We start from the raw sequence: 23,104 nt of genomic DNA, 5'->3' as shown, positions 1-23,104 counted from the left end.
TTTTCACCAAGAAGTAGTAATTTAAATGTTTTCAGTAATTTTGCATGACTTGATCAACAGGATTGTAACTTTGCAATTTAAAAAAAAATCAAATATGCCACGTGATTTCTCTTAGTTACTGCTTCCTCGTTTGTGCTGGTTACTGCCTACAGCCAATATTCCCTTTAAAATCTATTTGTTTCACATGGTCATTATATTTTGATGTGTTCACTCTGTTTTCATTTCTTTCACCTTATTTATTACAGAGCAAGGTCTTACACACCAATGTAGTTTAGTGGAAACATTGATTTCCTTCCCGCAACAGCGATAGGGTTCCCCTTATCCTTACCTACCATCCCGCCAGCATCCACATCTAGAAGATCATCAGATGCCATTTCCACCACTTCCAGCAAGATGCCACCATTAGACACACATTCCCTTGTCTGCAGGGACTGTTCCGTCCGGGACACCCTGGTCCAAACTTCCTTCACCCCCAACACTTCACCGCAGCCTTACGACACCTTCCCCTATTACAGGCAAAGCTGCAACTCCTGCCCATTTACCTTCTCCCTCCCCACTATCCAAGGGCTCAAACATACCTTGCTGCTCACAATGTGGTCTCCTCTACATTGGGGAAACAAAGCATAGTCTTGGCGACCCCTTTGCAGAACATCTACGTTCTACGTGCAAAAGAAGTCTCTGAACTACCCGTTGCCTACCACTTCAATGCTTCACCCTACTCCCTGGTCAACATCTCTGTCTCTGGCTTGCTGCAGTGTTCCAGTGAAGCCCAATGCAACCTGGAGGAACAACACTTCATTTTCCACTTGGGGACCCTACAGCCCTCCGGACTCAATATTGAGTTCAATAATTTTAGGGCCTAAACTCTCCCATGTCCCAGCCCCCACCCCACATACCAGGCTTTGTTTCACAATAGCCTGCCATTACACACCTGCTGTTGTTCATCACTAACAGTCTCCATTAACAACTATTCACCCTCTCAGCCTGATCGTTAGCAACTCCTTTGTCTGTTTAACTGCCTGTCTGTCTCTCCTCAGGCTCTATCCTATCGTTTACTCCCTACCCCACCAACCTCCCTATTTTCCAAATATAAACTGACGTTTTCCCAGCCACTATCAGTATTGAGGAAGGGTCACTGGACCCAAAACGTTAACTCTGGTTTCTGCTTCACAGATGCTGCCAGACCTGCTGAGCTTTTCCAGCAACTTTGTTTTTGTTCCTGATTTACAGAATCCACAGTCTTTTTGGTTTTTATTGATTTAATTAAGTTTGATTCTAGGCAGTCATGTTTGTATACCAATTGCATACTTTATAGTTTAAGATGACCTTTTCTAAAATTTGAGGCCTAGCAATTTTGTTTTAAACACCCTGCAACAACAGCTGGTTAGTACCCCAAGAAGTAAGGGCTGTTGTTCATGTGGTTATAGTAAGAGTTTTGTTATTTAGAATGTAACCAATTGTATAATTTAATTCTTTCCTGCAGCAATGTTTACAATCCTGAACCCTGTCACCTTCCCTGTCTCATTCCTCACCATCTGCCATTCTTGGATCCCAAGACCCCGCACTGTGATGCCTGGTGCCTCTACTGTTCCCCCACCGGTCTCTTCCTCACTCATTGCTCCTGCACGTGTACCATTGCTTTTTACTGTGTTTGTGTCAACAGATCTCTGGGAATGGATGAGAGTTTGTTTAAACGTCTGGAGCAGAATCTTGATGCAGTCGTTCAACTGAACGTTCAGTACAGAATGAACAGGTAGTTGCTCCACATAAAACACTTGATTCGCTAAAAATGAATTCTGCTGTCTTATAACAATTTTTAAAATCTTTTCAGTACGATTATGTCACTCAGCAACAAGTTAATATATGAAGGAAAGTTGGTGTGTGGTTCAGAACAAATAGCAACTGCAACTTTACAGCTGCCCAAGTGGAATGAGCTGCATGTACTTGGCCTGAAAGATACTTGGCTACAAGATGCCCTGGAGCCATATGAACCTGTTTGTTTCCTTGACACTGAAAAGGTGAGTGGAGACACATTATCACATCTGTGTTACATCCAAACTTGACTGGCTGGTGTGCCCCATACTGTTTGTCCTCTTTAGACTCCCCTCAGAGCCTGTGCTTCCCATAGCTCTTTAAATCTATCCCTCTCATAACTGTTAGATATCTGCTCATTACATTCTGACCTCTTGATCATTCCCAATTTTAATTCTTCAGCATCAGGAGCCTTGCTTTCTGCTGCATATAGCCCAAGCAATGGTATTCCCTATTCCCACCCCTCTCTTCTTTTAAAGTACTCCTCCAAAAGCTATCTCTTTCAGCAATTTTTTGGGGCCTGCCCTAACATTAGCTTCCACAGCTTAGTGTCAGACTTTATGATGCTCCAGTGAAGTACCTTAGGATAGTGTGTTATGTTAAAGACATTGAAGGTGGGCTACGCACGTTCTCTGTTGATGGCATTTTCTTCTTTTACTAATTGTCTGTACAGGTTATTTAGTTTGGGGTTTGATCTGTTTACATTATACCAAGGTGCCAGCTCCGGAGAGAGATGAACCATATGGACTGAGCAACCTGACCGAAGCTGAGCTGGTGTATTGCTTGACAACAGTGCTGGTAAAGGTATGAGTCTGTAGCTCTGAGTGAATTGTATGTTTCACACTGATCAATCCTAATGTGAAATATTGAAGCAAAAATGGTGGTCATTGTGTTAACGCATTTCATAACCTTACATTAAATGATATAGATTGCTTGTTTTCTAATCTGGTTTTATAACCAACCAAATGGCTGGGTGAGATGTTTGTCCTGCTTCTCTTCAATTCAACCTCACTGGATTGTGTACGTAAGTATTTATGATGTGGAGGTGCTGGTGTTGGACTGGGGTGGACAAGGTCAGAACTCACATGACACCAGGTTATAGTCCAGCAGATTTATTTCAAAACACAAGCTTTCGGAGCCTCAGTCCTCCTTCAGGTGTTACTGAGAGAGGTGGTATCAGGCACAGAAGTTATAAGTAAAAGATCAAAGGTCCACACCATTAGTGAGGATGTACACAGTGGTAAAGTAGTTAGCACTGCTGCCTCAGCGCCAGGGACCTGGGTTCGCTTCCACTGTCAGGGACTGTGTGGAGTTTGCACATTCTCCCCGATGTCTGCGTGGGTTTCCTCCGGGTCCTCTGGTTTCCTCCCACAGTCCGAAGATGTGCAGAGTGGATGGATTGGCCATGCTAAATTACCCATAGTATTCTGGGATGTTTAGTTTGGTGCGTTAGACGTGGGGGAATGCACGGAGAGGGGCTCGGTCTGGGTGGATGCTGTTTGGAGGGGCGGTGTGGATTTGTTGGGCACAATGGCCTGTTTCCACACTATCGGGATTCTGTGGGAGGGAAAAATACCTAAGATGCTATTAAATCTTTAATCGGTTAGAAGGTTTTAATTGACTAACATGTACATGTAAATTCCTGACGTCCTTTCAAGTCAAGGTCCTGAGAGGACTGTACAATTCAGTGTAAATAAAACGTGACATTTTGGGTCAGACAATGCAGGTTAGGTGTGTGAGATCTTGTTTAGAATCTGTTTGCGCTTTAGTTTGGGGTTAGACTGATTTTATTTCTGTAGTAGGAATTTATAAAGGCCACATTGCCTATATGTTGTGTGCTTTTTGAACAAAATAAAATGTATCTACAAACACAAATTCATCCCATAGATTCTCGTGTGTGTGTGTGTGTGTGTCACCAACACACACTGTCTCTCTCTCTCTCTCTCTCTGCGCTCACCCCCTCACACGTATACACTCTCTTCCCCCTTCTGTCACAAACGTGTGCGTGCACACAAATCTATGGGGTGAAATTGTATTTGCAGTTACATTCTATTTTGTTCAAAAAACACACAATTTATAGACAGTCAGTCAATATGATGTTTTATAAATTCCTGCTTAAGAAATCAAACCAGTTTGGCTCTAAACTGAAACACAAACAGATTCTAAACAAGGTCTCACACCTAATGCACATTGTCTGACCTAAAATATCACATCTTATTTATACTGATAAAACTTGAAAGGAATTTTGGGATCTAATCCAAAAATAAAATAACCTAACCTACATTCCCCACTTCCTACAGACTAAGGGGGTGGCCATGGGCACCCCCGTGGGCCCCAGCTATGCCTGCCTCTTTGTAGGTAACGTGGAACAGTCCCTCTTCCGCACCTACACAGGCCCCAAACCCCACCTCTTCCTCCGGTACATTGATGACTGTATCGGCGCCGCCTCTTGCTCCCCAGAGGAGCTCGAACAGTTCATCCACTTCACCAACACCTTCCACCCCAACCTTCAGTTCACCTGGGCCATCTCCAGCACATCCTTCACCTTCCTGGACCTCTCAGTCTCCATCTCAGGCAACCAGCTTGTAACTGATGTCCATTTCAAGCCCACCGACTCCCACAGCTACCTAGAATACACCTCCTCCCACTCATCCTCCTGCAAAAATTCCATCCCCTATTCCCAATTCCTCCGCCTCCGCCGCATCTGCTCCCACGATAAGACATTCCACTCCCGCACATCCCAGATGTCCAAGTTCTTCAAGGACCGCAACTTTCCCCCCACAGTGGTCGAGAACGCCCTTGACCGCGTCTCCCGTATTTCCCGCAACACATCCCTCACACCCCGCCCCCGCCACAACCGCCCAAAGAGGATCCCCCTCGTTCTCACACACCACCCTACCAACCTCCGGATACAACGCATCATCCTCCGACACTTCCGCCATCTACAATCCGACCCCACCACCCAAGACATTTTTCCATCCCCACCCCTGTCTGCTTTCCGGAGAGACCACTCTCTCCGTGACTCCCTTGTTCGCTCCACACTGCCCTCCAACCCCACCACACCCGGCACCTTCCCCTGCAACCGCAGGAAATGCTCCACTTGCCCCCACACCTCCTCCCTCACCCCTATCCCAGGCCCCAGGATGACATTCCACATTAAGCAGAGGTTCACCTGCACATCTGCCAATGTGGTATACTGCATCCACTGTACCCGGTGTGGCTTCCTCTACATTGGGGAAACCAAGCGGAGGCTTGGGGACCGCTTTGCAGAACACCTCCGCTCAGTTCGCAACAAACAACTGCACCTCCCAGTCGCAAACCATTTCCACTCCCCCTCCCATTCTTTAGATGACATGTCCATCATGGGCCTCCTGCAGTGCCACAATGATGCCACCCGAAGGTTGCAGGAACAGCAACTCATACTCCGCCTGGAAACCCTGCAGCCTAATGGTATCAATGTGGACTTCACCGGTTTCAAAATCTCCCCTTCCCCAACTCCATCCCTAAACCAGCCCAGTTCGTCCCCTCCCTCCACTGCACCACACAAGCAGCTCAGCTCTTCCCCCCCCCACCCACTGCATCCCCAAACAAGTCCAACCTGTCTCTGCCTCCCTAACCTGTTCTTCCTCTCACCCATCCCTTCCTCCCACCCCAAGCCGCACCCCCATCTACCTACTAACCTCATCCCACCTCCTTGACCTGTCCATCTTCCCTGGACTGACCTATCCCCTCCCTACCTCCCCACCTATACTCTCTCCACCTATCTTCTTTACTCTCCATCTTTGGTCCGCCTCCCCCTCTCTCCCTATTTATTCCAGTTCCCTCTCGCCATCCCCCTCTCTGATGAATGGTCTAGGCCCGAAACGTCAGCTTTTGTGCTCCTGAGATGCTGCTTGGCCTGCTGTGTTCATCTAGCCTCACATTTTATTATCTTGGAATTCTCCAGCATCTGCAGTTCCCATTATCTCTGATACTACATTCCCCTCAATTCACTGCTGTCCATGTGCATGTCCAGCAGTCGCTTAAATGTCACTAATGACTCTGCATCCACGACTTCCACTGGCAAAGTATTCCATGCGCTCACAACTCTCCGGGTAAAGAACCTCCCTCTGACGTCTCCTCTGTACCTTTCTCCTTACACCTTAAAACTATGACCCCTCGTGGCAGTCAATCCTGCCCTGGGGTAAAGTCTCTGGCTATCGACTCTATCCATGCCTCTCATTACCTTGTACACCTCGATCAGGTCACCTCTCTTCCTCCTCCTCTCCAGAGAGAAAAGTCCGAGCTCAGTCGACCTCTCCTCGTAAGACAAGCCCTCTAGTCCAGGCAGCATCCTGGTAAATCTCCTTTGCACCCTCTCCAAAGCCTCCACATCTCCCCTATAATAGGGCGACCTGAACAGGACACAATATTCCAAGTGCAATCTCATCAGGGTTTTGTAGAGCTGCAGCATAACCTCATGGCTCTTAAACTCGATCCCCCTGTTAATGAAAGCTAAAGCACCATATGCTTTCTTAACAACCTTATCCACTTGGTTGGCAACTTTGAGGGAGCTATGCACTTAAACACCAAGATCCTGCTGTTCCTCCACTCTGTCGAGATTCCTGCCTTTAATCCCATATTCAGTATTTAAGATCAACCTTCCAAAATGCATCACTTTGCATTTATCCAGGTTGAACTCCATCTGCCATTTCTCAGCCCAGCTCTGCATACTGTCAATGTTTCGCTGAAGCCTTCAATAGCCATCGATACTATCAACGGCACCTCCAACCTTTGTGTCACCAGCAAACATACTAACCCACCCCTCAACCTCCTCATCCAAGTCATTTATAAAAACTACAAAGAGCCGAGGCCCAAGAACAGAGCCCTGTGGGACACCACTTAGCACTGACCTCCAGGCAGAATACTTACCATCTACAACCACTCTCTGCCTCCTGTCGGCCAACCAATTCTGAATTCAGACAGCCAAATCATCCTGTATCCCATACCTCCTGACTTTATGAATGAGCCTGCCGTGGGGAACCTTATCAAATGCATATATGTAATTTTGCTGCAAGAGCAGATCAGAGGCAGGAAATTCTGCAGCACATAACTTAGCTCCGGTCTCAAAGTTTTGGCCATCAACTACAAGGCACAACTCAGGAATGTGATGAATGGCTGAGTGCAGCTCCAATAACACTCGAGCCTGACACCAACAAAGCAATCTGCTTGATTAACATCCTATCCTCCACATTTGAACATTCACTCCTTCCACCACTGATGTAGCGTAACTCATCAAAGCTCTTTCAACAGCACCATCTAAACCCCTGATTTCTACCATTTTGAAGGACAGACGAACAGATGCAGGGAATACGAACACCTGCAAGTTCCCCTCCAAGTCACCCACCATCCTATCATGGAATTAGATTGTTCCTTTTCTGTCAACTGTTCAAAATTTAGAACTCCCTTCCTAATGGTCTCCCAACACTGCAATAAAGGAGGCAGGTTTCCTCAAGTGGAAAGGAAGCTGTGGATCATGTCTAAATGGCTGACCCAGACTCTTGAACTTTTGTTTTGTGCATAGGTTGGCTGCAAGCCCTGTAACATTGGGATTATTGCACCTTATAGACAACAACTTAAAGCTATCTCTGCTGTGTTGAAGCGGGAAAAAGCCTTCAGTGCTGTTGAGGTCAATACAGTGGACAAGTACCAGGGGAGAGACAAAAGTGTGATTATTGTATCCTTTGTTAGAAGTAACAGTGAGGGAAAGGTAAGTGATGTGTTAATGTGTATTTAAAACAATGCTATAAGCCTACGGTATAATTCAGTAGGAGGATGGTAAATCAAGAGAGCTAAATCTATTTCTAATATACACCACTGTTAAATTAGAACCCACGTGAAAATCATCTATAATTTTAATTATTAAAAGTGTGCTGAACCGTGTATTATGGGCTGTTAGTTTGATGATCTGTCAACTTCCAGTTAGGCTGCTTATATTGGAATGGAATGGAAATGGTTCCCAGATTTTAAAGGATGCTTGATGATGAGATGAATCATAATTAGGGTGTTTACAGCTGTGGGAAATTGTTTTAAGTCGAGGCGTGTGGTCAGAGCCTACATAGCAAGAGAAACAAAGTGAGGTGAATTACGAAATAGTAAAGCTGCAAGAAAATATGAGACAGTTGGGGTCCTTACTTTGCCCATTAAGAATATATGGGAAAGAGGCGGCTGCTGGACATCATGAGAACAGTAGAGAGCTCAAAAGAGATTAAACACAGAATTGTTGAGAAAGAAAAACAAGATTTAAAGGATTAAGACCATGAGATGTAGTTGGCAGAAATTGGCCAGTCAACCCATCAAATCTGCTCTGCCATTCAATGAGATAATGGCTGATCTGATGACTCTCAACTCTTCTGCCTTTTCCCAATAGCCATTGATTCTCTTACTGATTAGCAATCAGTCTCTATTTTGAATATACGTAATGCTCTGGGCTTGGTAACCCTCTGCTCGAAAGAATTCCACACGTTCACTACCCTTTGAGAGAAGAAATTCTGTCTCCGTCTTAAATGTGCAACCCTGTTTTGAGGGATTATTACCTCATGTCTTAGATTTGCCCACATGGAAAAACAACCTGTCTACATTTACCTGTTCAAGTCCTTTTGAGCTTTTTGTATCTCAATAAGGTTGCCTCCCAGTCTTCCAAATTCCAGTTAGTACAGGTTCAACCTACTTGGCATTTCCTCCTAAGGCAGTGCCTCTGTAACCCAGTATCAGCCTATTGAACCTTCTCTGGATTTTCTCCAATGCCTGTATATCTTTCCTTGGATCAGAGATTCAAAACTGTTCACAGTATTCCAGTATGGTATCCTTTCTTCATTGGTACCTCCTACCTTTATACTCCATTTGCTTTGAAATAAAAGCCAACATTCCAATTGACTTCACATTACTGGATGAACTTGAATGCTAGCTTTTTGTGATTTATGCTTCAAGACTTCCAAATCTTTCTGTCCTAGCGTTCTGCAGTCTTTCTCCATTTAAATAATATTTAGCTTTTCCAGTCTTCCTGCCAACGTACGTGACCTCACATTTTCCCCCATTATTTTCCATCTACCAAGTTTTTTGCCCACTTTGTTAACCTGTCTTTGTTCCTTCGGAGACTCTGCCATCTTTACCACTTGCCTTACCACCAATTTTTCAGTCAGGAAGATAAGGCAGGTTTAGAGAAGATATTGTCCATCAATTAAGCTTTTCTTCTCTAATAAATGCCATTAAACCATTACGCGTTTGAGCAGCGCTAGCGAGTAAGTTAATACTTTGTGAAAAGAGACATGGAACAGGAAACCAAACCTCAGTAATTGGGATAACAAGGTGTACATTTGGATGAACACAGCAGGCCAAGCCGCATCAGAGGAGCAGGAAAGCTGACGTTTCGGATCTGGACTCTTCAGAAAAAGGGTCCAGACTCGCAATGTCAGCTTTCCTGCTGTGTTCATCCAGCTCTACACCTTGTTACCTCAGATTCTCCAGCATTGGCAGTTCCTACTATCTCTCAGTAATTGGGAGTTAAGATTGGGAGAAAAAGTGAAAAAAAAAAATCAGATTGAGAAAGACTAGAAGTGGAGATATCAACAGAGACAGAAAATATGAACAGGAATAAGACTATTCAAACCTGCTCCACAATTCTGATCATCCTACTCAGTTTGATCTCTTTAGCCCTAACAACTGTATGTATCTCCCTCTTGAGAGCATTCAGTGTTTTAGCCTCGATTGCACAGGCTCATCACTTTTTGGGTGAAGGAATTTCTCCTTTTCTTCCTAAATGGCCAACCCTGTATTCTTTGACCATGACCACTTAGTTCTGGATTCCATGGTCATTGAGAACATCCTCCATGTGTTTACTCTGTCTAGTCCACTTACAATTTTATAGGTTTTTATGAGATTCCCAGACTAATTCTTCTAAACTTCAGTGAATATAATCTTAATGACCCAATCTCTGTTCATGTGTCAGTCCTGCCATCCCAGGAATGAGTCTGGTAAACCTAGGTTGCACTTCTTCCATGGTCAAAACACCCTTCTTCCAATAACAGCATGGTGGCTCAGTGATTAGCACTGCTGTCTCATAGCCAGGTACCTGGGTTCAATTCCACCCTCAGTGCCTGTGTGGATTTTCCTCCAGATGCTTTGGTTTACTCCCACAGTCCGAAGATGTGCAGGTTAGGTAGATTGGCCATAGTGCCCAGGAATGTCCGTGGGGCCAGGGTCGCTCTGGGTGGGATGCTCTTTGGAGGGTGGGTGTGGACTTGATGGGCCAAACACCGTGCTTCAACACTACTTCTGTGTTCTACTGCACAACACTATTCCGAGTGGTCTCATCAAAGCCCTATACATTTGCAGCAAGACATCCCTGTTTCTATATTCAGAGCTGAGTGGTGTTAGCTGCTGGTTAGAATTAAGAGACGTACTTGACAAAAAACCTCATTTTCTTCACCCTATCAAACTGATGTAACATTCCATCTTTGTACCCAGGGCTAGAATTTGAAATTGCTCACAGCAACCCAACAGAAGATGGTGATCAGGGGATATGTCTGTGAAGTTTTTGAAAATCTGAACAAGTCTTGGGGAAGGGAATGACAAAATTAGTCTGATAATTCAAAATATGATTAAGAATGAAACACAAACCTTGAAATTGCTTGACTTGCGAACACCTCTGTGGAATCTTCACATCAAATGTGGGTATTATAGATAACGACAATAACTGCACTGGATTTTCTTTGACAGCTTGGGGAGTTACTGAAGGACTGGCGAAGACTCAATGTAGCACTGACTCGCCCCAAGCACAAATTGATAATGTTGGGATGTATGTCGACGCTGTGCCAATATGCTTCTTTTAAAAAATTATTTGATCACTTGAAGACTGAACAAATGATATCCTTTACAAGTGATAATGTATTTATTGAATAAAGGATGTATAAAGTCAGATTAAGTACTGGGAATTGGGCTGAGGTACAACTGAGATTGATGAGAGTCGCCTGTTTCGGACAGTAAGTGTCTCTGTGTAATCTAATGTGCCGTTTAATTCCCCTTGCCCATGGGGATCTTGCCCATTAATTGGCAATTTCAGCCAGACAAGTAATAGAAATTTAAACAAAAATTTATGGAGAAACTTAGCAGTCTAGGCAGCGTCTAACAAATGGTCACTGGACATGAAATGTTAACTTTGCTTTCTGTCCACAGATGCTGCAAGACCTGCCAAGTTTCTTAAGTAATTTGTTTTTGTTTCAGATCTTCAGCATCCACAGTGCTTTGTGAAAGTGATAGAAGTTGTTGGTACATGAAATAAAATGCTGTGCCTGTGTCATGGGAGGTGCAGCTACCCTCTAGATATCTGCTTGTGACTTTCTCTGCTCCTGTGGAAACAACTCCTGTTTCTCTCCACCTAGCTATCCTTTAATCCTTGCTGTTGTCCTGATGAATTTGCACTACATTTTAATACATTTTCTGTATTGGTGCATTTAAAATGATACTGTCCTCTAACTGGTCAAACTATTGACTTGTATAGACTTTGTTCTTCACTGTTTGCCCCTATTCACAAATTCTAAAATGTTGGTGACTGTTAGTAGCTCATTTCCATTTTCATGAAATTGTGTATCGAGACCATAACTTACTCTTTATTTTTCTATTTCATTCTGCATCTTCCTGTAGTTTGTTTTTCCTTTCTGAATGTACTAGGTCTCTCCCATGTTATATTGGAGCTGCTGCATGTCTGTATTGTCTGGACTGGATGAGGCTAGACATTGTTCTGTCCTGTGGATGGGTGTAGGTATTGGGTTGTCCTGCACATGGGTTTGAGAGTAGCAGCCATGCCCCTTCCTTAAGCAAGTCTGAGCATAGTATTTCTTCAGTATGAAGTGCTGAGTGAGGTTACTTTTTGCTAAGTTTTTGTTTTTGTTCAATAAGAAATTCACAAATAACAACCTTAAACCTCCATCTTATCACTTTCTCAAGTCCCTTTGTGAGGTGCTAAGACCCCACTAGGAATGCTGACAGAATGCTATGCTGTGAGTTGATCGTGTCTCCTTGGTGGATTGTTAATGCAAGTGTATAGGATTGTATGGGAAAGCCTGAGCATCCTTCTAATGTTTGATTATCTTTCTGCGCTGGTAGCCTTAGTCATCACTGGTTACTGATTTCACTCATAGCTGGGTGATTCTGTGGACTTCAATCACTGTATAGCACAGAGGTTTTCCTTAACTACCTTCACATCATTGACCTACCTGCTGCAGCACATACAGTCTTTGTTGCAAAGCATGTGCATTTGTCTTCCTGAAAAATGTGAATGTGGGCAGAACTGCTGTTTAGTGTTGTGTGCCTATGAAAGGGATATACTTGAATCATAACTGAACCTCTATCTACCTCCTGGATAAGCACTGCCAAGCTAGACTGACCTATGCCTGTCATTCAGGTGGATCTACTGCCTCTAAATATGAACCTAAACTAATTGATTAGAAATTCCTCACATTGTTTAGTTAATTCTGAAGAAGTTTGAATTCCCTCAACTACCAATTTCTAAATTAGGTGGACATAAGCTCAAAATTATGTCGCACCAACTCAACTACTCAAACTCTATTAATGTATGACACTGCATCACATCATATTAATGTGTAATACCCAACATATACATTATTGTAACACTGTGAAAGATTTGGAAGTATTTCTGGTATCCTGTTGCCAAGATGAGGGATATTGGTTGTTAACTTCCAGATCTTAAAAGAGATTGTAAAGTCAGTGCAGATTTCATTTAGTCAATGTATATCCAAACTCAGCATCTCAATTTGCCTTTTCATGGCTTTGATGTGCACAACTGAACCATTTTATTTCTCATTTATTGCAGCACTTTCATTTATTGGCTTATGGACATTGGTGAATTAAATCCTTGCCATTTAAGGGATAGCTGCAGGGATGGAGGAGGAATGGGGAGCTGTATGTTCACTGTAGTGTAGAAAATTTTGTGGTACACCAGAATGGGTTGCTATGTGCTTATGTACTGATGATCTGGTAGAATGCTATTTCTGATACCCTGGGCTGCTGCTTATATCATTTAAGATTGTTGAGACTTCCTGGACCAGTTGGGAAGTGATTACCATTATAGAGTTTCCAGCACATTAACCTGGTGTACCTATTTTAATACATACTTGTAGCTGCGCAACAATTTCAATAAAGTTTACAAAAATTAACCAAAACAGACATTTTCATTTTTACATTGAAACACTGATTTTGTCCTGTGACTGAGAAGGGGGACCTTTTAGGGATCAATGATTACAGTATCGTAAAATTTTAGCTAGCTATGGAAAAGGACAAAGAACAATCCAGACAAAGAATAATTAACGGGAAGGAAAGCCAATGGGGTAAGAATGGATCAGACAGATAAATAGGAATTAAAATGTTGCCAGACAAGACTGTAACTGTAGAAACTATAAAATTACAGTCAGTTCGGGCACATGCTGGAGAACGCATATGCAAAAATAGCTGTCACTTTCCACTAGTTATAATCTTCAAGTATTTGATGCCAGAAGACAGTAAAATTTTACCTATTATACCCTAGTTTGAAAAGAAAGTGTAAAAGAACAGCAACTGTAGGCCAACTGTTTAACTTTGGTGAGGAAACTTCTAGAAATGATTAATTGGGACAAATGAATTAATTACATAAAGTCAGTTTGAATTTGTATGGTATCATGCTTAATTTACTTCAGTGTTTTTAAGAAGTAACATAAAAGTTTGCTGACAATAATTCAGTTGATTCCAAAAGGCATTTGATAAAGTACCATTTGATTGTTTTATCAGAGAATGTAACACTCATAGAATAAAAGGCATGGATATAGAATTGGTTTACTGACAGAAAACAGTGTAATGATATTTTTCTTGAACCAGAATGTGAATTTTTTTTTGTGGAATCATTATAGCCGGTGAAGTTTAATGCAAAGAAGTGTCACTGATTTACTTTTCTAGGACAAATGCAGAGAGATGATATAGTTTTAAAGGGAATGTAGTAACAGTAACTTCTGTGTACAGCAAATTTTGTTTGAACCAGGACTCTTGACAAACCGACAAAAATTATACTCTGAAATACTGGAAGTTTACGATATTATTGTTATATCTGAGTAGTTGGCCAAGGGTGCAATTGAGAAGGCTCCCTATCAATAAGTTTTATTTAAGGCATAGTTACATCATTATAAGTGATTTATGCTGTAAATAAAAATGTCTGCATATACCCCCTGCATAAAGTTTCTGTTACTTGGTGTGTGTTTTTACGTTGATTATGTGGACTCCCTTAAAATATATTAAGAAGATAATCTAGACCCTAAATGCTTCTTATTTTAAAGGCAGGTGTAAGGTTCTGCATTCCAGATGCAACTGAATTGGTCAAATTACTTGATGGTAAGCAAAACACAATTTATTCATACATTCTAGTTAAAATACAACAGAGAAAATAATTGGATCCATTGGAAAACTTAACAGAATAATCGATTCTGTAATTATTATTAACTGTTCCAATATAATAACTATAAACATACACGCGGAAAAAGGCAAAATCAGAAAACCATATGAGTAGCCCAGGAAGAAAAACATCAATAGAACTCAGAGTACAGCAGGAAGAGGGGTAGTACACTAACAGACACAGCAACAACTGCTACTAAAAATCTAAGAAATTAAAACTCCTTGTTGAGATGTTGACCAGTCCATTCAGGCTGCATCTATTGTCCCTGCTTTTGAATAAGAGCCCAAAGTTTTGCAAACTGTTTACTTTAACAGTTTTCAATGAGCTTCTCAGCAGCTCTCTCTTAAAACTGTTCTTTACAAAAAAAGGACAAAAATAAATCTCTTGAAGCCACAGTATTGTCACACTCTTGATCAACTGACACACTTCTTGTTATTGAAGTTGCTGGTTAATAAAGCGTTTGTGGTATAAGTAATTGACCATGGCAGGGCAGAAAACACAGTATGCTCAGCTTTAAGCAGAGAATACAGTACAAAAGCAAGGACCTCATAAATCCGTATAGAACACTGATCTTAACTAGAGCATTGAGTTTAGTTTTCAATGCCATGCTTTAGAAGGGATGTGAAGGTACTAAACAGCTACAGTCAAGTTTCATGAGAATGATTATAGGGATGGGAACTTCAGCTATATAAACTGGGAAAGCTGGAACTGTCATGCTCGAAGGACAGAAATTTGAGTGTCTTGAGACTAGACAGAGTATCAAAGGAGAAACTGTTCTCAGTAATAGAAAAATCAAAAAACCAGATTGCATACATTTAAGGTAAAAGCTGCAATGGCAACATAGGTAAAACTTTTTTATGCAGTGAGGATTTTGAATGCATTGCCATTACCTGAGAATGTAGTGGAGGTGGGTCCCATGCAGTCAAGGGAGCTGGATTATTATCTAAAATGTACAGGACTAGCTGTGAAGGCAGGGGAATATCGAATGAAATGCTCCTGCAAATAGCCAGCAGATGTAACAGATAAAATATCCTTATTCTGTGTTGTAAACTTTCTATTGTCTCCTTTACTCTGCTTCCAAATTTACCTCCTACCTGCCTCCCCATTCTGCTTGAACCTTTGCTCCTTCACTATACTTCTGGCCTCCACCCCCATGAAAGAGAGCTTCATATCTATTCTGTTGATTTGGATCACCTAGAATTTGCTGGAGCAACATACCTCACAGTGTGTCCCATTACACTTTTCCCATTGGTTGTACTGTTTTGTACAGCAGACGTCTGGAACTGGGAGTTGATAATGATGGCATAGAATATTTGAGGCCATAGTTAATAATAGATATAGGTTTGATTTACACTACTGTCACGTGTACTCAAGAATAAAAGTACAGGAGTATAGTGAAAAGTTGTTGCCACACAGTTGTTAGTTACAAGTATCTAGGTACAAAAACTTAAGAACAAGGGAGAAAGAAATAAGGAATAAAGTTAAAAGTTAAACATTACAGTCACTCAGTGTTTAAACAAAAATCAAAAGTTGTAATATTACAGTCATTCTTAATATTATGTTGAAAAATAAAGAAATAAAGGTGGACTTAAGCACTTAATGTGTTATAATTCTGGGCCAGGCTACGAATTCCTATTACAACCTGGCAGGTGATGCTTTTTTAAAATTGAGAACATTTGAAATCAGATACTTGCCAAGCAAAAAAAACTATAACATTCCATGGTTTTGAGCGAACAAAAATAGATTTTACAATGCAAAGTGAGAAAAGTAAAACAATCTAACATAAGAATGCAGTTTATATTCTAACACCCAGAATTAATGAGGTAAATAAGGGTAACAGACTAACTTGGTCAAACACCCCACAGAACACATCAAATAAGAAATGTGGTCAAGATTGGTCCTGTGGATTTCTCATAACTTCCCCTTCCATACATTCATGATACAGTTGCCAAATCTTATATATGGAATTCCAAAGCTTTTTTTTTAAAGCACCCAGTTTCAGAAGTTCCTCAAAAGCCATTCCATCATGGACTGCCTCAACTACAGCTCAAGTCCCATGGTTCACTGTTTTTTTCCCCGGCACTATGCTCCACTGCTTACTGATAGGCATAATTCCAACTGAATCATATAGCATGTAAATAAAAAAATCCTTCAGTCCAATTAGGCCATGTCGACGTGTTCCGAAACTAAACTAGTGAAACTAAACTAGTCCCACTTGCCTGCATTTGACCCATGTTCATCCAAACCTTTCCTATTTATGCACTTAATCAAATGTATTTTAAATGTTGTAAGTGTACCTTTCTCTATCATTTCCCTTGGTAGTTCATTCCACACACTAACTATTCTGTGTAAAAAAACAAAAGACTGCCTCTCATGTCCTTTCTAAATCTTTCTCCTCTTGCCTTTTTTAAAAAAAAATGCCTCCGAGATTTGAACTCCCCCCACCTTGGGAGAAAAGACCTTTTTTTGTTAACCTTATCTATGCCTCTCATGATTTTATAAACCTCTATAGGGTCACCCCTCAGCCTCCTACGCTCCAGTGAAAGAAGTCCCAGCCTATCCAACTTCTCCTTACAACTCAAACGCTCTATTCCTGGCAACATCCTGCTAAATCTTTTCAGAACCCTCACTAGCTTAATAATATCCTTCCTATAGCAGGATGACCAGAACTGCATGCAGTACTCCAGAAGAGGCCTCACCAATGTCCTGTACAACGTCTACATAACGTCTCAACTCTTATATTCAAAGGTCTGAGCAATAAAGGCATATGCTAAACTCATTTTAAGCACTCTTTACCCGTGATGCAAATTTCAAAGAATTATGTTCCTGAACCCCTAGGTCTCTGTTTGACAACGCTACCTACGACCCTTCCATTAATTGTACAAGTCCAGTCCTTGTGTGCTTTTCCAAAATGCAGTGCATTGCATTTATCCAAATTGAACTTGATTTGCCACTCATCAGCCCGTTGCCCTAATTGATCAAAATCTCTGTAATCTTATTGAAGATAACCTCTTCACTGTCCAGTACACCATCAATTTTGGTGTAATATAGTCTCATTCAAATCATTTATATAAATGAGAAAGAAAAGTGAATGTAATAGCAATCACGGTCAAACACTATTGGTCACAGGGCTTCAGTCTGAAAAACAACTCTCCGTCATCGATGATATGGGAACTGCAGATGCTGGAGAATTCCAAGATAATGAAATGTGAGGCTGGATGAACACAGCAGGCTCAGGAGCACAAAAGCTGACGTTTCGGGCCTAGACCCTTCATCAGAGAGGGGGATGGGGTGAGGGTTCTTGAATAAATAGGGAGAGAGGGGGAGGCGGACCAAAGATGGAGAGAAAAGAAGATAGGTGGAGAGGAGAGTATAGGTGGGGAGGTAGGGAGGGGATAGGTCAGTCCAGGGAAGATGGACGGGTCAAGGAGGTGGGATGAGGTTAGTACGTAGGAGATGGAGGTGCGGCTTGGGGTGGGAGGAAGGGATGGGTGAGAGGAAGAGCAGGTTAGGGAGGCAGAGACAGGTTGGACTGGTTTTGGGATGCAGTGGGTGGAGGGGAAGAGCTGGGCTGGTTGTGTGGTGCAGTGGGGGGAGGGGATGAACTGGGCTGGTTTTGGGATGCGGTGGGGGAAGGGGAGATTTTGAAGCTGGTGAAGTCCACATTGATACCATTGGGCTGCAGGGTTCCCAAGCGGAATATGAGTTGCTGTTCCTGCAACCTTCGGGTGGCATCATTGTGGCACTGCAGGAGGCCCATGATGGACATGTCATCTAAAGAATGGGAGGGGGAGTGGAAATGGTTGGCGACTGGGAGGTGCAGTTGTTTATTGTGAACTGAGCAGAGGTGTTCTGCAAAGCGGTCCCCAAGCCTCCGCTTGGTTTCCCCAATGTAGAGGAAGCCACACCGGGTACAGTGGATGCAGTATACCACATTGGCAGATGTGCAGGTGAACCTCTGCTTAATGTGGAAAGTCATCTTGGGGCCTGGGATAGGGGTGAGGGACGAGGTGTGGGGGCAAGTGTAGCATTTCCTGCGGTTGCAGGGGAAGGTGCCGGGGTGGTGGGGTTGGAGGGCAGTGTGGAGTGAACAAGGGAGTCACGGAGAGAGTGGTCTCTCCGGAAAGCAGACAGGGGTGGGGATGGAAAAATGTCTTGGGTGGTGGGGTCGGATTGTAGATGGCGGAAGTGTCGGAGGATGATGCGTTGTATCCGGAGGTTGGTGGGGTGGTGTGTGAGAACGAGGGGGATCCTCTTTGGGCGGTTGTGGCGGGGGCGGGGTGTGAGGGATTTGTTGCGGGAAATGTGTGAGACGCGGTCAAGGGCGTTCTCGACCACTGGGGGGGGAAAGTTGCAGTCCTGGAAGAACTTGGACATCTGGGATGTGCGGGAGTGGAATGTCTTATCGTGGGGGCGGAGGAATTGGGAATAGGGGATGGAATTTTTGCAGGAGGGTGGGTGGGAGGAGGTGTATTCTAGGTAGCTGTGGGAGTCGGTGGGCTTGAAATGGACATCAGTTACAAGCTGGTTGCCTGAGATGGAGACTGAGAGATCCAGGAAGGTGAGGGATGTGCTGGAGATGGCCCAGGTGAACTGAAGGTTGGGGTGGAAGGTGGATGAACTGTTCGAGCTCCTCTGGGGAGCGAGAGGCGGCGCCTATACAGTCATCAATGTAACGGAGGAAGAGGTGGGATTTGGGGCCTGGGTAGGTGCGGAAGAGGGACTGTTCCACGTAACCTACAAAGAGGCAGGCATAGCTGGGGCCCACGCGGGTGCCCATGGCCACCCCCTTAGTCTGTAGGAAGTGGGAGGAATCGAAAGAGAAGTTGTTGAGGGTGAGGACAAGTTCGGCGAGGTGGATGAGGGTGTCGGTGGAGGGGGACTGGTCGGGCCGGCAGGTCTCCGTCATCAATCTTTGTTTCCTACCGTAAGGCCTATTTTATAATCAAATTGGCAAGGTCACCCTGAATCCCATATAATCTAACTTAATTAATTAGTCCATCATTCAGAACTTCATCAAAGGCTTTACTAAAATCCAAGTAAACAACATCCACTCTGCCCACTTCAATCATCTTGGTTACCTGCTCAAAAAAACTCAATCATGTTCGAGATGTATGGTTTCCTTGGCACAAAACCGTGTTGACTATTTCTAATCATTCCTTGTCTCTCCAAATGTATAAATCATATCTTTAAAAATCACCTCCAATAACTTGCCCACCACCGATATCAGACTCTCAAATCTATAGTTCCCAGGCTTCTCCTTACAGACTTGCTTAAATAAAGGCCCAACATTAGCCATCTTCCAGTCCTCTGACACCTCAATTGTGGTTAGAGATGGTACAAATACTTCTTAGGGGCTCTGCAATTTCCTCCATGATTTTCCACAACATCCTGGGATACACTTTATCAGGGTCCTGGAGATTTATTCACCTTTCTGTTTTCAAAGACCGCATATACTTCCTCCTCTGTAATGTGAACTGCTTTTGAAACATCAATATTTATTTCCCCAAGTACTCCACCCTTCATTTCTTTCTCCACAGTAAGAACTGATGCAAAATATTCTTGTAAGATCTCTCATCTCCTGCGGTTCAGGTTTGAGTTATGAAGAAAGGGCTGAATAGGTTGGTACATTTACATGACAAAGCGGGAGGTTGAGAGGAGACCCTTATAGAAGTTTATAAAATAATGAGGGGTATAGATAGTTATTCATAATTGTCTTTTCTCCAGAATAAGGTCGTTCAAGACAACGGATCACATTTTTAAGGTGAGAAGAGAGAATTTTAAAAAAGGGGGCAAATCCTTTATAGAGGATGGATTGCGTGTGACATGGCAAGAGGAACTGATGGTGTGGGCATTCTTATGAAATTTAAAAGACATATGGATAACTACATGAATAGAAAATGTTTGGAGGGATGTGGGCCAGGAGCAGGCAGGTGGAACTAGTTTAGTTTGGTATGAACTGGTTGGACCGAAGGGTTTGTTTCCATGCTATATGACTCCACGATGAAGACAACCTGGTTGATCTCTAAAGGGCTCTACTCTCCCTCTAGTTGATCTTTTCCTCCTAATGTACTTGCAGAATCTCTCTGGATTATGCTTAACCTTATCTGTTAAGGCTATCACATATCCCCTCTTTGCTTTCCTGATATCCCTCTTAAGAATGCTGTTTATACTCTTCAAGAGCTTCATTTGATCTCAGTTGTCTTTTTTATTCTTGAGTAGAACTTCAATCCCTTCATCCATTGTTCCCTAAACTTACCAGTCTCAGCTTTAACTCTACTAGGAATGTAATGCCTCTTAAACTCTTGTTATCACACTTTTGAAAGCCTCCCACTTGTCAGTCATCTCTTTACCTGTAAACAGTGTACTCAATCAACTTTTGAAAGTTTTTGTCTTATACCATTAAAAATTTGCCTTATTCCAATTAAGAACTTTAACTTTTATGTAAGGCATATCTTTTTCCATAACTATTTAAAAACTAATAGAACTATGTTCAGCTAACTTTGCCAAACTGGTATAACTACTGAACTTCTCTGAGTTCTAATGTTTCTCAACTGCACCAAACAAATAATGTTTGAGGGCTTCCCTTACCCACTACTGTCAGCCACAGTGAAATTTCAAGTGCTTGCAGACATCTTCTTTGCCCCAACAGCTCCTAAGTCTTTTCATGAGTCCAAACACCAATATTTAGCTATACCTACTGACTTCCAGGATGTTTGTGTGTTCTGACTACATGGAACTATAAGCTGCTCCTGAGATTTCTGTCTGAACCTCAACAACAGAAAGCTAGTGACCTCCAGCCACCCAACAGCAGCACAGTGCAAAGGGACAATTTTCCTGTAGTCTGCTCTTTTTAACTAACTCTAAAACTGATTAACTTTTGAACTTCTGTGCACTGACCCTTGAATTAATCCCAATTTTCTATTGAAAACCTTGCTATAATCCTTGATCTATAGACTGAATACAACAATTATCTTTTCTAGCGAATGTAGCAACAATTGGAACACCCTGTTCCCTAAAATAGCACAATATTTATAGATTGCTGTCTTAAATAGTAAAAATGAATAAACGAATTATAATCCAATGAGATTTCAGATCAGAAAGGCACATTGTGCTGAATGGCGCTCTCTTGTGCTGTGTGACTACACAGCATGAAAGAAAAGCAAATTTTCAGGAAGAAATTAGATGAATTAGTCAGTTGAATGACAAATGAATGAGAATGAAATGGATATGGAAATGTTAAAAATGAAATTTTTAACAAGTTCCTCAGTTTCTACTATTCCCATTTGGTCCTTTAGTTATACTGAATTCTCTTCTGCCTTCTCCGGTTTTATTTGGGATTGCCACAATCATGTCAGTCAAGCATTCCTCACTTAATTGCAATGTGTTTAATTCTCATATCACATTCTTCTACCTCCACTTACACTTCCCATTGCTGCAGTAAGCAGCCAACATTATCAAAGACCCCTCGCACTCCAGTAATGCTCTCCTTCAATCTCTTCCTTCAGGCAGGAGATATAGAAGCTTGAAAGCACACACCAACAGGTTCATCCCTGCTGCTTATTAGACTGCTGAATGAACCTAACTTCAAATAATGCTGATCTTGCTTTGTGCCTCATTCTGTTGAAGTGCCCTGTGATCTGCCTGTACTGCTTGGAAAACAAATCTTTTTACTGTAGGTACGTGAGTACAATAAATCAAATCAAATCAAACCTTATCTTAGGCCTTCATTGTCATCTTGTTCCTAGGTGTTCCATCTCCATCACCCACCTGCATATTTTCTCTTTCTCTGCAACAGGTGACTAGATCATTTTAATTTCTTCTCTGCTACTTTATTTGCTATTCACAGTCATTACTAACACTTACCTGATCCGACCCCATATTCTGGTTCCTGATTTTGTTTGTTCATGTTATTCCACATCCACTTCTCAGCAGAGGAACTCCAGTGTGGGAGTTGGGACTGTTCTCCTTGAAGAACAGATTTCTGGAGACTATTGGCATTGAGGGAGATGGAGATAGCAGGAGAATGACGCTGAAAATAAATGACCATTGTTACTCAGGATATGATGAGAAGGAAAAGGCAGGCTTTTAGCAGGTGCAAGGGAGACAAATCAGCAGAGGCATTAATGAAGCTCAGACAGTGCAAGGTGAACCTCAAGAAAGGAAGGCAAAGAAAGGATATGAGAAAACTCTGGTTAAAAATAAAGAAAATCTCAAACATATTCTATGTATCAATGGGAAGAGGATAACCAAGGAAAGGTAGGGCACATGAAGGACAAAGAGGATTACCAGTAAGTGAAGCCCAAGGAAGTTGATAAACTGTTGACTGAATACGACACATCCATCTTCATCCAAGAGAATAAGGATCAAACTATGGAACTCCAGTGGAGAGAATGCAAAGGTGTGTTGGCAAGCTTAAAGTGAACAGATCTTAAGATCCAGATGAGCTGTGTGCCAGGCTGCTGTGCTAGGCGAGAGAGGAAATTGCAGGGGCATTGACCCAAATTTTTAATTCCTCTCTGGCCAGGAGGGACGTGTAGGGGACTGGAGAACATCTAATGTAGTGCTGTTAATTTAAGAAGTCTTATTGAGTCATAACTATAAAAACACACCCTTCAGTCCAACTTCTCCATGCTGACGAGATATCCTAAACTGAACTTGTCCCATTTGCCCACATTTGGCCCTTATCCCTCTAAACCCTTCTGTTCATGTACTCATCAGGTGCCTTTCAAATTTTGTAATTCTATCAGCCTGCACCACCACCTCCGGCAGCTCGTTCTATACATGCACCGCCCTCTGCGTGAAAGAAGTTGCCTC

General features: G+C 42.5%; 1 protein-coding gene across 3 annotated transcripts in view; it reads left to right on the top strand.

Annotated features, from left to right (window-relative positions):
* dna2 (DNA replication helicase/nuclease 2) overlaps positions 1 to 14,072 on the top strand; it is an 89,340-nt gene extending 75,268 nt beyond the window's left edge. For 2 of the 3 annotated variants that reach the window (XM_059653196.1, XM_059653195.1), the window contains 5 exons: positions 1,664 to 1,753; positions 1,832 to 2,018; positions 2,527 to 2,616; positions 7,376 to 7,561; positions 10,570 to 12,194. In XM_059653196.1, coding sequence (XP_059509179.1) covers positions 1,664 to 1,753; positions 1,832 to 2,018; positions 2,527 to 2,616; positions 7,376 to 7,561; positions 10,570 to 10,752 — 736 coding nt within the window. In that variant the 3' untranslated portion in view covers positions 10,753 to 12,194. Of the gene's footprint in view, positions 1 to 1,663; positions 1,754 to 1,831; positions 2,019 to 2,526; positions 2,617 to 7,375; positions 7,562 to 10,569 lie in introns of all 3 variants that reach the window. The other variant, XM_048551337.2, reaches the window with a different exon arrangement.
* The last annotated feature ends 9,032 nt before the right edge of the window (positions 14,073 to 23,104 follow it).

Source organism: Stegostoma tigrinum, chromosome 20 (assembly GCF_030684315.1).
Source record: "Stegostoma tigrinum isolate sSteTig4 chromosome 20, sSteTig4.hap1, whole genome shotgun sequence".
In the NCBI taxonomy this organism is placed as follows: Eukaryota; Metazoa; Chordata; class Chondrichthyes; order Orectolobiformes; family Stegostomatidae; genus Stegostoma; species Stegostoma tigrinum.
This window is presented reverse-complemented; position numbering and strand designations above follow the sequence as displayed.